Source organism: Aedes albopictus, chromosome 1 (genome assembly GCF_035046485.1).
Source record: "Aedes albopictus strain Foshan chromosome 1, AalbF5, whole genome shotgun sequence".
Lineage (NCBI taxonomy): Eukaryota > Metazoa > Arthropoda > Insecta > Diptera > Culicidae > Aedes > Aedes albopictus.
Genome location: NC_085136.1, coordinates 17813018 through 17829331, shown reverse-complemented (window position 1 = coordinate 17829331; position 16314 = coordinate 17813018). Strand labels below are relative to the sequence as shown.

The window sequence follows — 16314 nt, the reverse complement described above, 5'->3', positions numbered from 1 at the left end:
AAATAATCAATGAAAAAGTCTGCAAAATCCACAGAAGGCATTCCTAGAAGGATTTCTTGAGAAATCCCCTGAAAGATTTTGGAAATTCTCGGAGGAATCCTAATAAAAACTCGTGGAAGAATCGCTAAAGGAACTTCTGGAAGAATGCCGGACGAAATTCCTGAAGGAATCTCAAAAAACAATCCTGGAGGAAACCTGGGATTACTCAAGAAAGGCATTTTTCTGGAATTTCTAATGAAGTTTTTTTAGAATTCTCAATTTCAAGAATTCTTTCAGGAATACCTTCCGAGATTCCTCCAAACAGTTCTTTCTGAAATTCCTTCTGGAGTGCTTTCTGTGATTTCTCTAGGAAATCCTCGAAGAGTTCGTTCGGAGATTTTTAAAGTGATTTCTCCAAGATTTTCTTCCGGGATTCTTCCAGGAGTTTCTTCTGGGATTTTTTCAGGAATTATTCGAAAATTTTTCCGGGATTCTTCCAAGAATCAGATATTGTTATAGGGTTCTTTATGGATCCAGGAGATCTGTTCGGAATTATTCCATGATATTCTTATAAAATTTCCACACGGCTTCTTTGAGGAATACTTCCCAACAGCTTTCCTCCTAGAGTTGTGTAATGAACCGCATCAGAAGTTCTTTCTGGGTTTCCTCCAAAAGCCGTTCCAATAGGTATATCTAGGAGTTCCTTCTCGGAATCAAGCTCGGAATCCTAAAGAAAAACTTTTGAAGGTGTTCCGAAAAGAAAATCTTAGAAGAAAGCCATTCAAAGCTCCCTGAAGGAAGTTTTGGAGGAATCTCTGATGAATCTTCTGCAAGAATCTGTAGGATTCCCGGAGTTCTTGGAGTATTCCCAGATACAAATTCTGGAGAAATTCTTGAAGGAAACATATCATGAGTTCCTGGAGGAATCCCAGCTGGAGCATGTTTAAGAATTTCAGAAGAAAACAAAGAATTCTTTCGGGCATTCCTCCCGTAATTTCTCCAGAAATTCATTCCAGCAGTTGCTTTCTGTGATTCCTCAGGGAGCTCCATCTCAGATTCTTCTTGGAGTTTCTTAAAAACTTCTTTCTGGGATTCCTTCCGGATTTCTTCGGAAATTCTTTTCAAAATTTTACCATGAGTTTCTGGAATACTCCAGGTATTGTTTCCGAGAATCTCCTAATAGTTTTTGTTCAAATGTCTTCAGAAGTTCTTATTTAAGATTGTCAGAAGAAATTCCTGAAAACATGGAACCTCGGAAGGACTTATTGGAGGGATTGTAGCAGTAATTGCAAGGGAGAATTACAAAGCTGGTAGAGGATTTTTTCGAATAAATTTTGGGAGGAATTCCTCATGGAACTTCCATAGTAACTTCATAAGAAACCTTGAGTAATTCCATAAAGCGTGCCTCAAAAAACTCCAGGAGGAATCCCTAATGAACATCCGGAGGATTTCCATCCTGAATAGGTACTTCTGGGAGAATTCCACAATGGACTTCCGAAGAAATTCTTGAAGAATCTCGGTATGGAATCTGGGAATCAATTCTCGGAGGATTCCTGAAACTCCTGCAGAAATCCCAGAATGACTTCTGGAAGAATCTTAAACGGAACTTGTTGTCGACAAGTAAGCCATGACGCAGGCCAACGTCAAACATTTTTATACCCTTAACAACCATTGTTAAACCAGTTATTTGAAAACCGATTTGCGAGTATTATTCCGAGAAGTAGCACCTAATGCCAAAGGAGGGTTAATCCCAGATGGAATTTCTAGAGGAATCTCAGAACGAATTCCTTGAGACATTTCAGAAGCTACTTCTGGAGGAATCCACGAACTCTTGGAGTTATGAAAAAAAAATGACAATTTCACACTGTCTTCAGCCAGGACTGCACAGGCTGAACAGATTACTTCCACTAGACTGTTGGAGATATCACTCACAGTGGAACACACAACAGCGGGACGAGAAAGGAACTTTCCGGACCGGAGTAAAGCAAAACACTTGCGTACGGTTTTGACGATCACAAACGAATGATTTATTAACTATTTACATTCAATGAGAGTATATTACAGGTGAGGAAGAAGAAGAGATGGCTATGTATTAGTAAGCAAAGAAAAATGTAAACACAAATAGTGACGTCACTATTTGACACGCGTTCTTATGGGAGCTCGCTTTGCTTGTAGTAGTGACATGTTTTGCACCAGACACGGATCTCACGCACACGAAGTATCTTCTTCCCCACCTGTAATATACTCTCATTGATTTACATTCACAAATATAAACAATAACACTATCTGACAATACACAACATGACCATGGTGTATCCATTAACATAAAAGTAGTCTCGATTGCGAGGGGTGCACGAATGCACAAATATTACATATTTCCAACATAGACAACGGACAACACAGAACACTCAGTGGCCCAGTGATGAATTTTTCGTTTGACGAAAAGTTTCGGGATTTATTTATAAGATTTGTCCAGGAAATGCTCCAGTGATTCCTCCTGAGTTCATTCTGGAATTCTTCCTGGAATTTCATTCAAAACTCCTCCAGGAATACCTTCTGGGATTCTTTCAGGAGTTATTTCACAGATTCCAGGACTATGTTCTGATTTTTTCCATGAGTTCCTTAAGTGATTTTTCTCGGAGATCCTTCTAAGATTACACCAGGGATTCTTTAAGGACTCCTTCTCGATTTCCTCAGAAATCCTTACTGGAATTCATTCATTTTTTTTCTCCGGGAATCCTCCAGAAACTTCTTCCGGGATGTCACCATTAACTCCGTCCCAAATTCATCCAGAAATTCCTACTAGGATTCCTCCAGGAGTTTCTTCACAGGCTCGTACCGTAGTTCCTTCTGGGATTCCTCCAAGCTTTTCATGTGAGATTACACCAGAATTTCCTTCTAGGACCCTCCACGATTCCTCCAGGAGCTTCTTTTGAAATTTCTACAGATTCTTTTCTATCTCTTCTGGAAGTTTGTTCTAAAATTCTCCCAGATGTGTTTAATAAACATCCTCCCGTACTAGAAAGAATTCCTGAATAAGTTTTGGATAGAGTTTCTGAAAGAATTTAAGAAAGAATCTCGGAGGAATTTCGGAAAGAATATGTTGGAGTAGTAGGCAATCAGCGCCGCTGTCTCTCCCTGCAACGTGTAGTTGCTAGGGACTCCTGTTGGTGAAAATAACAAAACTGGTCATTCCATTGTAGCACTCCGTGCAGTTCAGACATTACTAAATAAACTTCTTTCTGTCATCTATTATACCACGGTATCCATTTTGAAGTCCCCGTTTGTCCCTTCAAGAGGTTATGGGCCTAGCGCGAAGGACCTGACGTGCAACATTCCGTTGCTGCGTGGAAGCGGAGAAGACTTTCAAAACTGGAGCTACCGTGTGCGCCTCTTTCTGGAAGCGAAGGGTGTAGCGGATGTGCTGACCAAGGTGGAACTGACAACGGAAGCAGAGAAGGCGAAGTTTGAAGAGACGGACCGGATCTCCAAGGCGTTGCTGGTTAGTTGCCTGTGGGACGAGTGCCTCGAAATCGTCCGGAACAAGGTGACCACGAAACGACCTACGCTAGGAAGTCCGTGGCGAGTCAAACTACAGTCCGGAAGCAGTTGGCTCGTTTGCGGATTAAGGAAGGCGGAGACGATCGGACGCAACTTCTGGTGTTTGATGGACTTGTGAGGAAATTGAAGACGGCCGGAGCGACGCTAGCGGAAAGTGATCTCGTGTCATAGCTCTTTTTGACCACACCAGATACTTACGACCCCCTGGTAACGGCCCTGGAGACCGTCGCGGTGGAAGCAAAAGAAAGAAAGCGTTTCAATCGATAGGGGGATTTTGTGGAAGACAGGCTACCAGCGTTTTCTAGCGAGATGCTCCAATGGTTCGATGGCAAGTGTAGCAAATGTAGGCATCGAGCACACAAGGAAAAGAACTTTCGCCTGCGCGAAGCCGATCCAGTGTTGAAGGATGCCGTCAGTTCTACGCCTGTAGCAAACGGCGCGGAAAAGAGGCATGAACGCATTGTATTACAGCTGGACTACGGGTGTAGTGACCATATTGTATGCGACAAGGCCGTTTTTGCCGTATTGACGAGCATGCGAATCCAAGTTAAAATAGAAGTTGCCAAGAAAGGAGAAGCCATGATTGCCAGGCAGATTGGAGAAATCAATGCAGTTAGCAACAAGTCGGTGTTCTTCAACATCAAAGACGTGCTATACGTTCTAGACTTGCTTGAAAATCTGATGTCAGTGAAGAAGTTGACCAAGGCTGGCATTGGTGTGCTGTTTTTCAGACGCGTTGCTACATTGAAGAAGGATGGCAAGCTGCTGACCACTGGATGTCTCCGAGGAAACTTGTATGAGATCGACCTAAAGTTGGAAGAATTCAATGTGAATCTTTGCGAAGCGAAGCAGATTGATGAACCGTTCAAGCGAGTGAAGACAAACCGATCACTGAGGCGAAATGTTTCCGAGATGTGTGGGCCCATTCGTCGGTATACCCGTAGCACAGGCAGTGAAGCAACGATTCCGGCCCTATTGACGAAGTCTGTTCCAAAAAGGACCAAGGGTCTTCGAGGGAAGCGAGGACTGGTTAGACGGACAACTATTCAAGGCGGTGAGCTTGTTCACTGTCGACTGGAGCAAGAGGGGAAAAATCAACCAGGTTTCATCGATGAGTTGAACCGGTTCAAAGAGGAATTAATCCCAGTATAAGCTTCTGGAGAAACTCTGGAAGAAATTTCTACAGAAACTATGGAAGGAATTCCAGGAGGAATACCAGGAATATTTCCTGGAACAATCTCACGAGGTTACACCACAGACAAACAGACATACTACTTAGAAGAAATTTGTTTCAAAAACATCGTTTGGCATCACACTAGCACCCTCTATAATGCACAATCCGAAGCTTTCGTTTGCAGGTGTACTATCCCTCGGCTCGATGTAATAATTTAGCAGGTGACGACTCCCTCGTGGCGTTACCCATTCATGAAAGATGAATAAAGGTTCATGATTGAGTCATTTCATGTAAACATTGATCGGCGTCGCGTTCATTTCTCTCCAAAACCGAGACTTTAAATCGTGCGACGATTGCGATTTGAGTGGTGTGTCTGTTTGTCTGTGGTTACACTGAAGCAATGAATTCACGCAGGAATGCCAGAAAGAGCTCCCTTCTCAAGTCCCAACTGAGTAGGGATCGCCAATGCCTACTTGATCTTCAACATGCTTGTTATGCACTCTTATCAACTCTTATCACTCTTCGGCAACCATGTATCCCGATTTGTTATCCCTTGGTTACATTTGCACACTCGGGTTAGCAGCAGATTGCCGAACTGACTCTGGGGACACAAAGTCCCACAACCGTAAGAAGTGATCGCCGGAGGCACACACCGGGTAAACTGCCCAGTTATGCAATCCATGCGCGAATGCTGCGCTCGCAAACAATGAGCCGGACTGTGTAATGCCGCGCGCGCCCCAATCTTGGGAGGAGTTTCCTTATACATATGACAATACGCGTGATGACTGGACTGGACGAGTGTTTATTGTAAATCGCTTGGATGGGAAAATAACAGCGCAACCCGACGAAGAAATGACACGGAATTAACATGTCAAAATCGCGAAATTATTATGCTCCCCGACTCGACTCGACTCGACGGCCTTGCCAAAAATTACAAGACCCAAGTCACCGACTGACTGCGAGCCGGACTACTGTGACCGGTGACACAGGATCCTCGAACTGCGGAGGGTGCCTCATGTCGCAGTAGGCTTATCTGCTGCGGTGATCAACTTTCTCTCCCTCCGCGTGGTGTAGTGGTCATTTATCGTCATCGCGTTGGACTCCGAATCCAAGACAATCCAAGAAGGCTGAATATGAATATTTATGCGCAGCATTTTTTTCGCACATAAAACAAGCGTCCGTCGCCACAAAGTATTGTTCCTAGATCAGTGGCGTCGCGTAACCTCACTTTTTACCTGTGCACTGACCCTAAAACTTGCAATTGCAGGAGATTTATGATCGAAATCGAAATACAAATGAGTGAAAGCAGCTATTCTCGTCATTTTCTAATTATTACAAGCAAATTTGTTCAAAAAATTCAAGAATTTATACTTGGTGCACAGGTAAAAAGTGAGGTTACGCGACGCCACTGTCCTAGATGGTAGTAAACTACAAATAACACTCTTTGGTATAGCTAGGGACTTTGAAGATTAGGAGGTAACTCCAACGCCCGAAGGAACAACACCGATAAATTTCGCAGCGACTCGTTTCGTTCAACTCCGCGGCGAACCGAGCCGTGTTTTGTTGTTATGAGTTTACGCTCGTTTTCCTCAGAAAGTCTGGTTTGTCTGGCCCGGCAAGAAACAAGCGCAAAAGCGGTGCCCGGACTTCAGAAGAAAATAAACACATAAAACAGCGCGTTTTTTTTTTCTTTCTCGCGCTGCGCTTGAAAAGTTGCGGGCGGTTGATCGGGCGTTGGCTGCTTTTGACGTTCGAGATTTACAATCGTAACCGGAGAGCGTCGTGAGTTTGCGCGTTTGATTGGTGCTTTTCTTGAAAAGTCCGCGCCCGCTTTGGTTGGGAACAAATTAAGCGGTCATAAACGGAGACGGCTAGTTAATTGCTCTAACTCTGCTGCTTACAGCGACAACAACTGCTGTAGAGCGCCGCGGCTGCGACTTGGTCTAGTTTGCCATGAGTTTGTGTTTCGTTTTCGATTGAGGACAATGACGCGCGGTAAGAACTGGTTCCTAATAGGACGTCGTGAAGAGATAAGGAACTGTTGGTGGAATTGCGAGCAGTTTTGCGAACTTCAGTGTTGGGCTTGGTGTTGGTGGGCTAAATTTGATTTGCTTAGGAAGTATGGCAAACGTGACTTATAACAAAAAGAGCAAAAATCAAAGCCGTTTTTGTCTTACTAATGCAGAACTGTCAGAGACCGAGCTAGGTGGTCTTGTGGCTACCGCTTCTGATTCATATGCAGGAGATCCAGGATTCAATCCCTAGCTCGTTCCTTTCCTCCTACTTTGTACCTTTCTTTCTGCTTTATCTATACACTATTTTCTACATGAGATGTATAAACGTATGTTCAAAGCCATCGCTAGAACTAGAATAATTACAATTGAAGTTATTAAAATAATTAAACAGGAAAACTGATTACAGCGCCATTGGAGTTCTGGTGTATTGCTATGTCATCTCATGAGTGATTTATGCCGACCAAATTGCTTGACACTTGCTCGTACAACAACACCCCCGGACTCATACATGTAAGTTTTGATAATGGCCCTCTGAAGTCCTGTTGAAGTAGTAGGCGGTGAGAGCTTGACGTGTGCGATCGTTGTAGAAAACTAAGTCATTCCCAATGAAGCTCTCCTGCGAAGCAGTCGTTTCAATAACATATTCTGTGTTCTTTTCGTTAATACCGAGTCCTCACTGTCAACCCAGTCCCCGAACTTCCAATAAGTCCTCATAAAACACCATCAACCTCAATGAAACGCTTTTAAATGTTTCTGAAACCCCCGTTGAGCTCCCACGAAACCTTTTAAATACCTCCTGCTCATAAACCCCTCTGCATTTCTTCTGAAACTCCCTCGATTCTTCAGTAATGCGCTGAAATACCCCTGCAAGCCCCTGAATCTTTTTAAAATTAACCTTGCAGACTCTCTTAAAGTTCTTGAAATTCCCGGAAAACTCTCTAAAACACACTAAAGCTGTTGTAGAACCTTCTAAAGCCCCACTAAACTCCCTGAATCCCCCAGATGATATAGCTTGTAGCTTCTCTCGAACTTCCCTGAAACCCCGTGAAACCCGCTGAACGCATTGGAGCCAAAAAAAACTTCAATTGAAACCTTCCTTAAAACTCTGACGTTTCTTTTTAACTTCTCAATATCCTCCTTTAACCCTGAAACCTCCCTAAATCTAATCATAAAAGCCCTCTCTAAAATCTCTCCTCATACCCTAGGAAACCACCGAAATGATTGTAAAACACCAGTTACTCTGCTGAAAATCGCCTGAAACCCATAAAATCCCTGATTCCAACTGAAGACGCCATGAACGCCATAGAATTTCTCAGAAATCCCTCCTTAAAGCCCCAGGAAACTCTACGCAAACAATCAGAAACACCATGTTTTTGATCTTCCCTGCAGTCCTACGAAACCCATGGTACTCGCTGAAACACCTTGAACCCACCAAGGTCTCCATTAACCTTCTGAAACCCCCGAAAACATCGCTTGAAGTTCCTTACTACCTACAGAATCTTCCTGAACAAACTCTTCGAAATTACCCGTGTAGCTGCCGGCTTAGAATAGCACTACGGACCACCTGTTCCGGGGGTAAAAGTCCACCAAACAGGTAACCCCAATCCAAGGTGTCAGGCGACCCGTGCTGAGGGATGAATGGTTGAGGGGGTTTAAAAGATGCTCGATCTTTAACGGAGCCCGTAGCGTGGGTAGATCGCCTTTTTGGGTTGCGTTACGGTGATAGATCTACCAAACCGAAATCTAGTGTCGTCCTATTTTTCAATTTTGGAATATGTGTTCTGGTAATTCAAGGAATTATAGTATTTAGTCCTTACTACTGGTGTTTTGGTGACTTCCAGTTGTTGAATAAAACTGAGTTTACCAACTTTACTTTGCATATAGTTAAAAACCTCACCAGCTGAGGCTAAACTCAATGCAAAGGAAATCAAATTGGGTTAGGGATCCATGTATGTACTAACTCTTCGAAGACTGGAAAGTGCTAGTACGCAAGGAACATACTAGAATCCTCATTACTGAACACATGTTCCATTATTGGAATGATATTGCTACTAATGTTAAAACCCGGGTTCTAAACTTCTTACTGGGGAGAATTTAGCAGTAAAACAAGGGTGATGCTAGGTCTCCGATGCATGGCCAATATCAGTACTCTTGTTTTGTTTTCTAAGAAAACAAAACAAAAACTGTATCAAAATCGATACTTTATTGCCCCTCAATGGCAATTGAGTAATGCGACATGCACTACACTAAGGATACGGGTAATGTCGCAATAGATCTAAAAACTGGTCGCAGTGACAAACCCGAACAGGAATAAAAAAAACTCTTCGAAATCTCCGGTAACACCCATAAACGCCCTAAAACTGCTTTAGAATCCCCCTGAAGACCCACAAAATGTTTAGAAATTCTCATGGAGCCACAAAATCCTCAAACCCTCCAAGGCTTTCTGAAGCACTCCTGAAGTCCCTCTATAAGAGAAAAATGCTGCCAAAAATAGCAGTGAAATGATAATTCTGACTAGTGCCGATCCGGCTCTGAACACGGTTCCCCATAACGATCACCATGGGATCACGACGGCAACTACTTACGACGGGCGAAGATAGCGACTTGAAGGGGGATTTAAACAGATGGAGAAGTCCCAAAATAACATTACAACGCAGGTAGCAGATCGCCGGTAGAAAGCGTAGTCTATGGTAGTACTGCCGGTGTCTACACCGAGCAGCAGTACGACTCAAGAAGACTTACAACTTGTGAGACCCAAGGTGTCAATGATGAAGTTGACCAGGAAGGTCATCGAGCTGCACGAATACGTTAAAGGCACACCGAGATTAAACAAAGGGTGTCGAGCCTCGGATATGCCGTGATGGAAGCCGACCGCGAGCAAACACACAGCGTTGCGGAAGAGAGCTGAGACTGCTGAAAAGGCTTTGAAGCTGGCCGTGAAGCATGTGGCGACGGCGGAAGCATCAACCGAACTACAGGAGACGCCAAAAGGACGCAATAAATAAGAGCTCGAACAAGCGGGGTCGAGAAACGCCAGGAAGGCCCGTAGAAAACAAAGAATGTTCAAGGTTGCGAGGTGTCCAGCGACTTGGGAACCAACAGCGATTGGAACGTCGCTAACAATCGTAGGGAGAAGAAGAAGAAAAAAATAGTTCAAAAAGGAAGAAACGAAAGGGAATAATCACATCGAAAAAGGAAGAAAGCCAGTTTGAGATGAAAGGAGATCCAAGAACGCTGTCTGCCCCAACCGGAGAGACACATGAGAGACGCCCTGCTGGTCAAGGCAAAGAGTTGAAGGAACTGAGTGAGAACGTCGTGAGAACCAGGAGCACTGAGCAAGGAGATATGCTGTTTAAGCTGAAGAAGGACCAGGCGATTAAAAGTTCTGCCTAACGAGAGCAGTTCGTGCATGGCGGGAAGGCTTTGTGCCAGAAAGCAAAGATCGAAGGTATGGCGATGACGAAACCTTCGTATGCAGCTGCTATGCACCGCCAGCGGAAAAAATCGGCCGGATGCTGGAGGAGTTAACCGACAAGCTGGTTGAATGCAGGCCAGTACTGATCTGCGGAGACTTCAGTGCGTGGACCGTGGAGTGGGGCAGCAGGCTAACCGACGCAATAGGTTACAGCCTGCTGGAAGCACTAGCGAGGTTGGAGATACAACTGTGCAACGTTGGCACGTTCAGGAAAGACGGGCGGGAGTCCCTTCTTCTGCAGTCCATCGCTGCTCAGCAACATTTACTGAAAGGCAAGCGAAGAGTACACCCATAGTGATCATCAGGCGGCGATCTGCTGCAGCGTTGGCCAACGGAAACCTACGGCCATACAAAGGAGCAATACACGCGGGCGAGCGTGGAAGACGACAAGGACCTCTTCGTCGAGGCACTCCGTGTGGACAGCGACACTCCAGACCTGGATGCGGTAGAGCTGACAAGAGTGATTACAAGGGCGTGCGACACTACAATACCACGAAAACGGAAGCCATGGCACAGCCACGGCGTCCTGAACATTGGTGAAATGAGATACTCTATCGGCACCCTCCGCGCTACCTGTTTTAGAGCCAGAAGACGCTACCAGAGGGCAAGAAACCTTCCGGATAGAGAGGAGCGGAAGTTTGCGTTTCAGGGGGCCAGAGCCGTATTTAAAAAGGAGATAATCGTGAACAAGTCAAACTGCCACATGGAACTATGCCGAGATACCGACGCAAACTCCTGGGGTGATGAGTACCGAATCCTAATGGCGAAGACCAAAGGTCCAGCGACGCCAGCCGAAATGTGTCCAGACAAGCTGAAGGTGATCGTGGAGGGTCTCTTTCCGAAGCACGACCCAACGACGTGGCCACCAATACCGTATGGTGAGGAAGACGAAGGTAGTGCGGAAGCTCGGCAGGTCTCCAATGTCGAGTGAAGCAGAGAGAAGCAGTGGCGGAAAAAACTGAAAGTGAACAAAGCACGGGATTCCCTATGTGGCGTTAGAATCGGCGGCCCTAGCTTACCTCGATATGTTCCGGACGGGGATGCAGACATGTTTGGAAGAAGGCCACTTCCCAGATATGTAAGGTACAGAAATTGGTTTCACTGCCAAAACCAGGAAAACCGCCGGAGGATCCAGCCTCGTATAGACCTATATGCCTGCTGGAATACTTGGGAAGCTGCTAGAGAAGGTCATCCTTAACAGGGTGGTGCCGTTCACAGAAGGAGAGCATGGACTGTCCCAGATGCAGTTGGATTCCGGAAGGAAAAGTCGACGGTGGATGCTATACGGACCTGGAGAGGGCCGTGAAGGCGTCCAAACAGAAGAGGAGAGGAAACCGGTACTGTGCCATAACCACAACTGACGTCAAGAACGCGTTCAGCTGGGAGGCCATCGCCGTAGCAGTGCACAGAATGCGGATTCCAGACTACTTGTGTCGGTTCCTGAAAAGGTACTTTCAGAACAGAGTCTTGATGTACGACACTGAAGCTGGACAGAGGATGAAAGTAACGGCGGGAGTCCCACAAGGCTCCATCCTCGGGCCAACGCTGTGGAACGCTTATGCTGCAGCTATCCACAGGCGTCATGCTCGTGCGTTTCGCCGACGATATCGTTCTATCAGTAGCAGGCGAGACATTGGAGGAAATGTTGGCAGCAGAATCGATCGGCATCATCGAGATTGGAGGCGCTAAGAAGATCGATGCCAGCATTAAGCGTGGACAACATCGTCAACGAGATGTGCCGCACTGAGGGGACGTGGAATGCGGTCAGCAGGGCAGTCGCAAAAATGCTGATAAGAGTTGCAGAGGAAGTGAAGGAGCGACCAGCAGGCTGGGATCGCTTGAAGAGGTTGCGAAATACGAGAACTGCATGAACACATGAACAGAAGAGTGCATGAGTACATTGCCACGCCCCCTGAAGCAATCGCATCAGTGGGACTGTGGAAATATGGCTGATGGTTCTCGATGAGAATCGCCTAACGCAGCGACCCGATACCACAGACAAACAGACATACTACTTAGAAGAAATTTGTTTCAAAAACATCGTTAGGCATCTCACTAGCACCCTCTATAATGCACAATCCGAAGCATTAGTTTGCAGGTGTACTATCCCTCGGCTCGATGTAATAATTTAGCAGGTGACGACTCCCCCGTGGCGTTACCAATTCATGAAAGATGAATAAAAGTTCATGATTGAGTCATTTTATGTAAACATTGATCGGCGTCGCGTTCATTTCTCTCCAAAAGTGAGACGTTATGTAGAAACAGCAGCGCCACCATGACACATGCGAGCATAGTCCGAACCACACTGCATTTTCAAAACGACCGTTAAATCGTGCGACGATTGCGATTTGAGTGGTATGTCTGTTTGTCTGTGCCGATACGTTGGTACGTCCGACGTGGTCGAACGCTGACCAAAGAAAAAGGAAGAGTCAGGGCCTGCCTGCTGTGATGTCATCAGCAGCTGTCACTCGATAGCGTAGGCGTTACCCTGGGTAACGGGCCTAGGGGAATGGGCGTGCGTTATCAATTGTCTGTTGACATATTGAGGGATAAGACCCTAAACACAATGAGAGATGTTCATTGTCAAACATATACCACACAGATATCAGGGTGTCAATCTTATAGGGTTTCCCCTATAACATGGCGGCTTATTTGGTCCTCTCCAGAACTCGATGACTCCTTCAATACCGAGATTAACCACAGTGCCTGCATCTGCACACGCACGTCCAAACTGATTAGCGTTTTCTATCGTCATAGCTGACTAATTACACTTATTTCGCAAGTATAGGCACCTACTAACTGCTCACCGATAATTACCCAACTTGACGACACTCATTTCCAACTAACCAAGAGGGGAGCGATACGCATTTTTCTTCTAATTCCACGTTACCTAACTAAGTTGATGCTAGTAGTGTTGTGTAGAGTTTCTTCGTGGAATCAACCATCACTCGTCGTCATGTCATACCATGCGTCATGCATAATTTATACAGAGCGGATCTTATGAGCTCAACCAGTCCGAAGGACTTTCTGCGATCAAGAGCCGCGCGGCGCGCACCAGGTCTTGATTACCATTTAGAGAGGAGAGCAGAGCAAAATGCCTGCATGAATTAGTTGCGGCGATGCGATGGATGATGACAGCAATCCGCGCTTTCAGGCTTCAAGCCTACTAAGATTGTGTCCCCTCGCGACCGACAACTCATAGTTTTCCCAAAGCGGGTTGAATGATCTTCCACTGCAGTCGGAGCAGTGGTGACTGGTGACGGATCATAGTAGGCCTAGGCACAGCTAATGGCTGTCGTCAAGATGTGCTTTGGTCGGTACAATTAATCGCGCTATGATTCACTGCGCTTGCTTGCAGGTTTCTGATATCGCATGTGAATGCTCGCTATCTAATTATTGACACAAACACTCGGACGCGAGTTGAAGCAACTCTATCTCGTCGACTCTCGATATCTTATTTACCGAGCGAACGAACCAACAACGAAGGGATTTACCTAATGAGGTGTTACAATATTACAATAAACTTGTTTTTACAGCAGCAGCAGAGTGTCGAGTCAGAGAACGTTTATGGGATTTGTGTCGCGCATCATCCACGAAAATGATGAGCAATTGAAAATGATGAGCAAATGCGCAATTCCCTCAATCGAAATTGACCGACGTGCGCTGATTAATCCCCTTCAAGTGGAAAGTCCACACTTCATCGCTCATAGGAATCAAGACTTGATAAAATTTTAGCGATAACCGTGATTCAACGTCATGGTTTTACAAGAACCATTCGCTTCTAGAACTTTACTTACCCTAATGAAGCTGAACGACGGCTGCGGATCCTTGGTTTTCTCCTTGGCGTCCATTGTTGTGACGCTTGGCTGCTTGTCCCTTCCTGGAATCGTCGTCAATCGAAACTCGATAAGCGGCGGCTTATCTTTCCTGCCTTCCTTCGGCAAGTTATTTTCGTTCCACACCAAACGACCTCGAATTTGCGCGTCTCACGCTTCCATTAGCATAATAAACTGGACGCACGTGGCCTCGGTTCTCCCCCGCACTTAATCTTCTTCTGTCGGTGCTTCTTTCTTTCGCCGCTCGTACCGAAGAGAATCACTTGCCACCACAATCACATTCCATCGATTTCTGTGTCGCACCTTACACACTTTTGCACTTCTTCTTATTCTTCCTCTTCGGCGACCTTAGTAGGCCTTGCACTCGGTTTTCCGCTTTGCACAGCTGGTTCCTTCGGGGTTCGGAACTTTGCACTTCCCTCGCCTGACCTTCGACTACTGCGATTAGGAGGTAAAATTTCCTTTCTTCTTTTGCTTCTCTCTCACTTTATGCCTTCTTGGATTGCGGGAATTCCATCCGACCGACAGGCAATAAACAATCGACCCTTCTTGGCGCGGTTACTGAATGAATGACACCCCACAACCGAAACGAAAAATCACTCAAATTTCGTTCGTCACTTCTTTCCTCCGGCTGTATGTATTCGCCTTGGGTCGTTTCCTTCCCGAATCGTATCCTCCCTTTTCGAACACCTTCGCGTTCTATACGTCCCAATAATGGTGGCTTGACTCCAACCGTTAACGAAAACCAGCTTCAAGAACTATTCCGTGTGGGCGTAATTGTTGTCTATTATAATGCGGCGATCATCGCCCGTCGAAAAACTCCACACGAAACTTCAATCACACACAAAACAACAGAAAGGAACCACACGAGCAGCGTATGATACGAACGAACGACCAAACTCCTCCCTTTCCGCGCCGCCAGTCCCATTCAAACAGCGCGAAATTCTGACTCATGAATCACTCGCGGTCCCGCACCCACCCTGGCTCTATTGTTTCCTCAGCTCGCATTCAAATTCGATCGCGACCGCACACACCTTCAAACTGCCGTTCGTTGATCGAACACTGAGTTCCACCTCTCAATCAAAAGGCGGCGAAACAATCGAACAGAATCCGTCGCCACTGTCACACAATCGAGACATTCACCTCAAATCAAAGTTGGCGTTGATTGAACGGTACACCGCACTCTTCAGTATTCGCCACAGCTTCTTATCTCTACCGAGTCGTCGTCACCGAAGTAGGCGCGCGCGAAGCGAATTCCACACAAAAACACGCTGCTCCTGCCGTCGGACAAAGCGAACGCGTCAAAATACAAATCGGTACTGATTCGTTCGTTTCTCCGCAAAGCTGAAAGCGAGAACGCGCGCACAGGCACTACAACAGCAAGGTAGGTAGGTAAGCAAGACCGACGACGACGTCGAGATAAAATTTTATCGTTGCTCAACGTTCAACGAGGTGACGGCGACGGCGACGATGGCGTCGCGTAGAGAAACGCAAAAGCAAAACAAGCGTGCGGATGGCGGAGTTTTGTTTCCAGCGGTTGAGGTTCCAGGTTGCGGCGCTGGTGAAAATAAAGGTGTGGTGGTGAGTTTGGATATGTGTGGGGGGTTGGTGGAAGCGGTAGAAGTGGTACACTAGCGACGCGCAACGGAACCCGAAGGAAACGCATTCAGAAGTGATACGTGTCGTATACATTTAGGCGAATATCTGTTGAGAGTGTTGTGAATACTGAAATTTTGAAATATCGATTACGCAAGTGGCCAAACTCCGGAGTTTCAATAGTTGAAGTTGTTCCGTTTAAGAAAAGCAGGATGGAAATCGACTTCGAAAGATTTGGGCAACGTCTGACTCGATACCATGACCTGGTCTTTTTTTTTCCTTATAAACCATAGGGGGATAAATCTGCTCATCAGACACCCTAACAGGAAGGTTAGGGTAGTGTGGGGTTAAGGCCGTCTTCTACAACGCCGGTAGAAGCCAGGACTACTCTCTCCTCGACCCACTAAAACACATTCCTATGGTCGCCAAACCCTACGTCTCTCCGGAACCACCAAGAAGGTATTGCTTCAGAGAGGGGCTAGTGCATATCGCACCCTCAAGGTTAGCTGCCGTAGCCTAGCAGCAACGAACATCGATGACTCGCTCTGGAGAGTCCATCACGGTAGCGTGCTGGCGCTTAGCCAGTTTCCCGAGTGGTCCTCACCACTCCCTTTGTCCTCGGAAGGCGGGCAGGGTCAACCCCGCCCGCGCCCTACTGCTGAGCGGACATCAAGAACT

General features: G+C 46.1%; 1 protein-coding gene across 1 annotated transcript in view; it reads right to left on the bottom strand.

Annotated features, from left to right (window-relative positions):
- LOC109431170 (rhophilin-2) overlaps positions 1-15372 on the bottom strand; it is a 280237-nt gene extending 264865 nt beyond the window's left edge. The window contains exon 1 of the mRNA XM_062844120.1: positions 14002-15372. Within this exon, the coding sequence (XP_062700104.1) occupies positions 14002-14055 (54 nt within the window). The 5' untranslated portion in view covers positions 14056-15372. The remainder of the gene's footprint in view (positions 1-14001) is intronic.
- Positions 15373-16314: the final 942 nt, after the last annotated feature.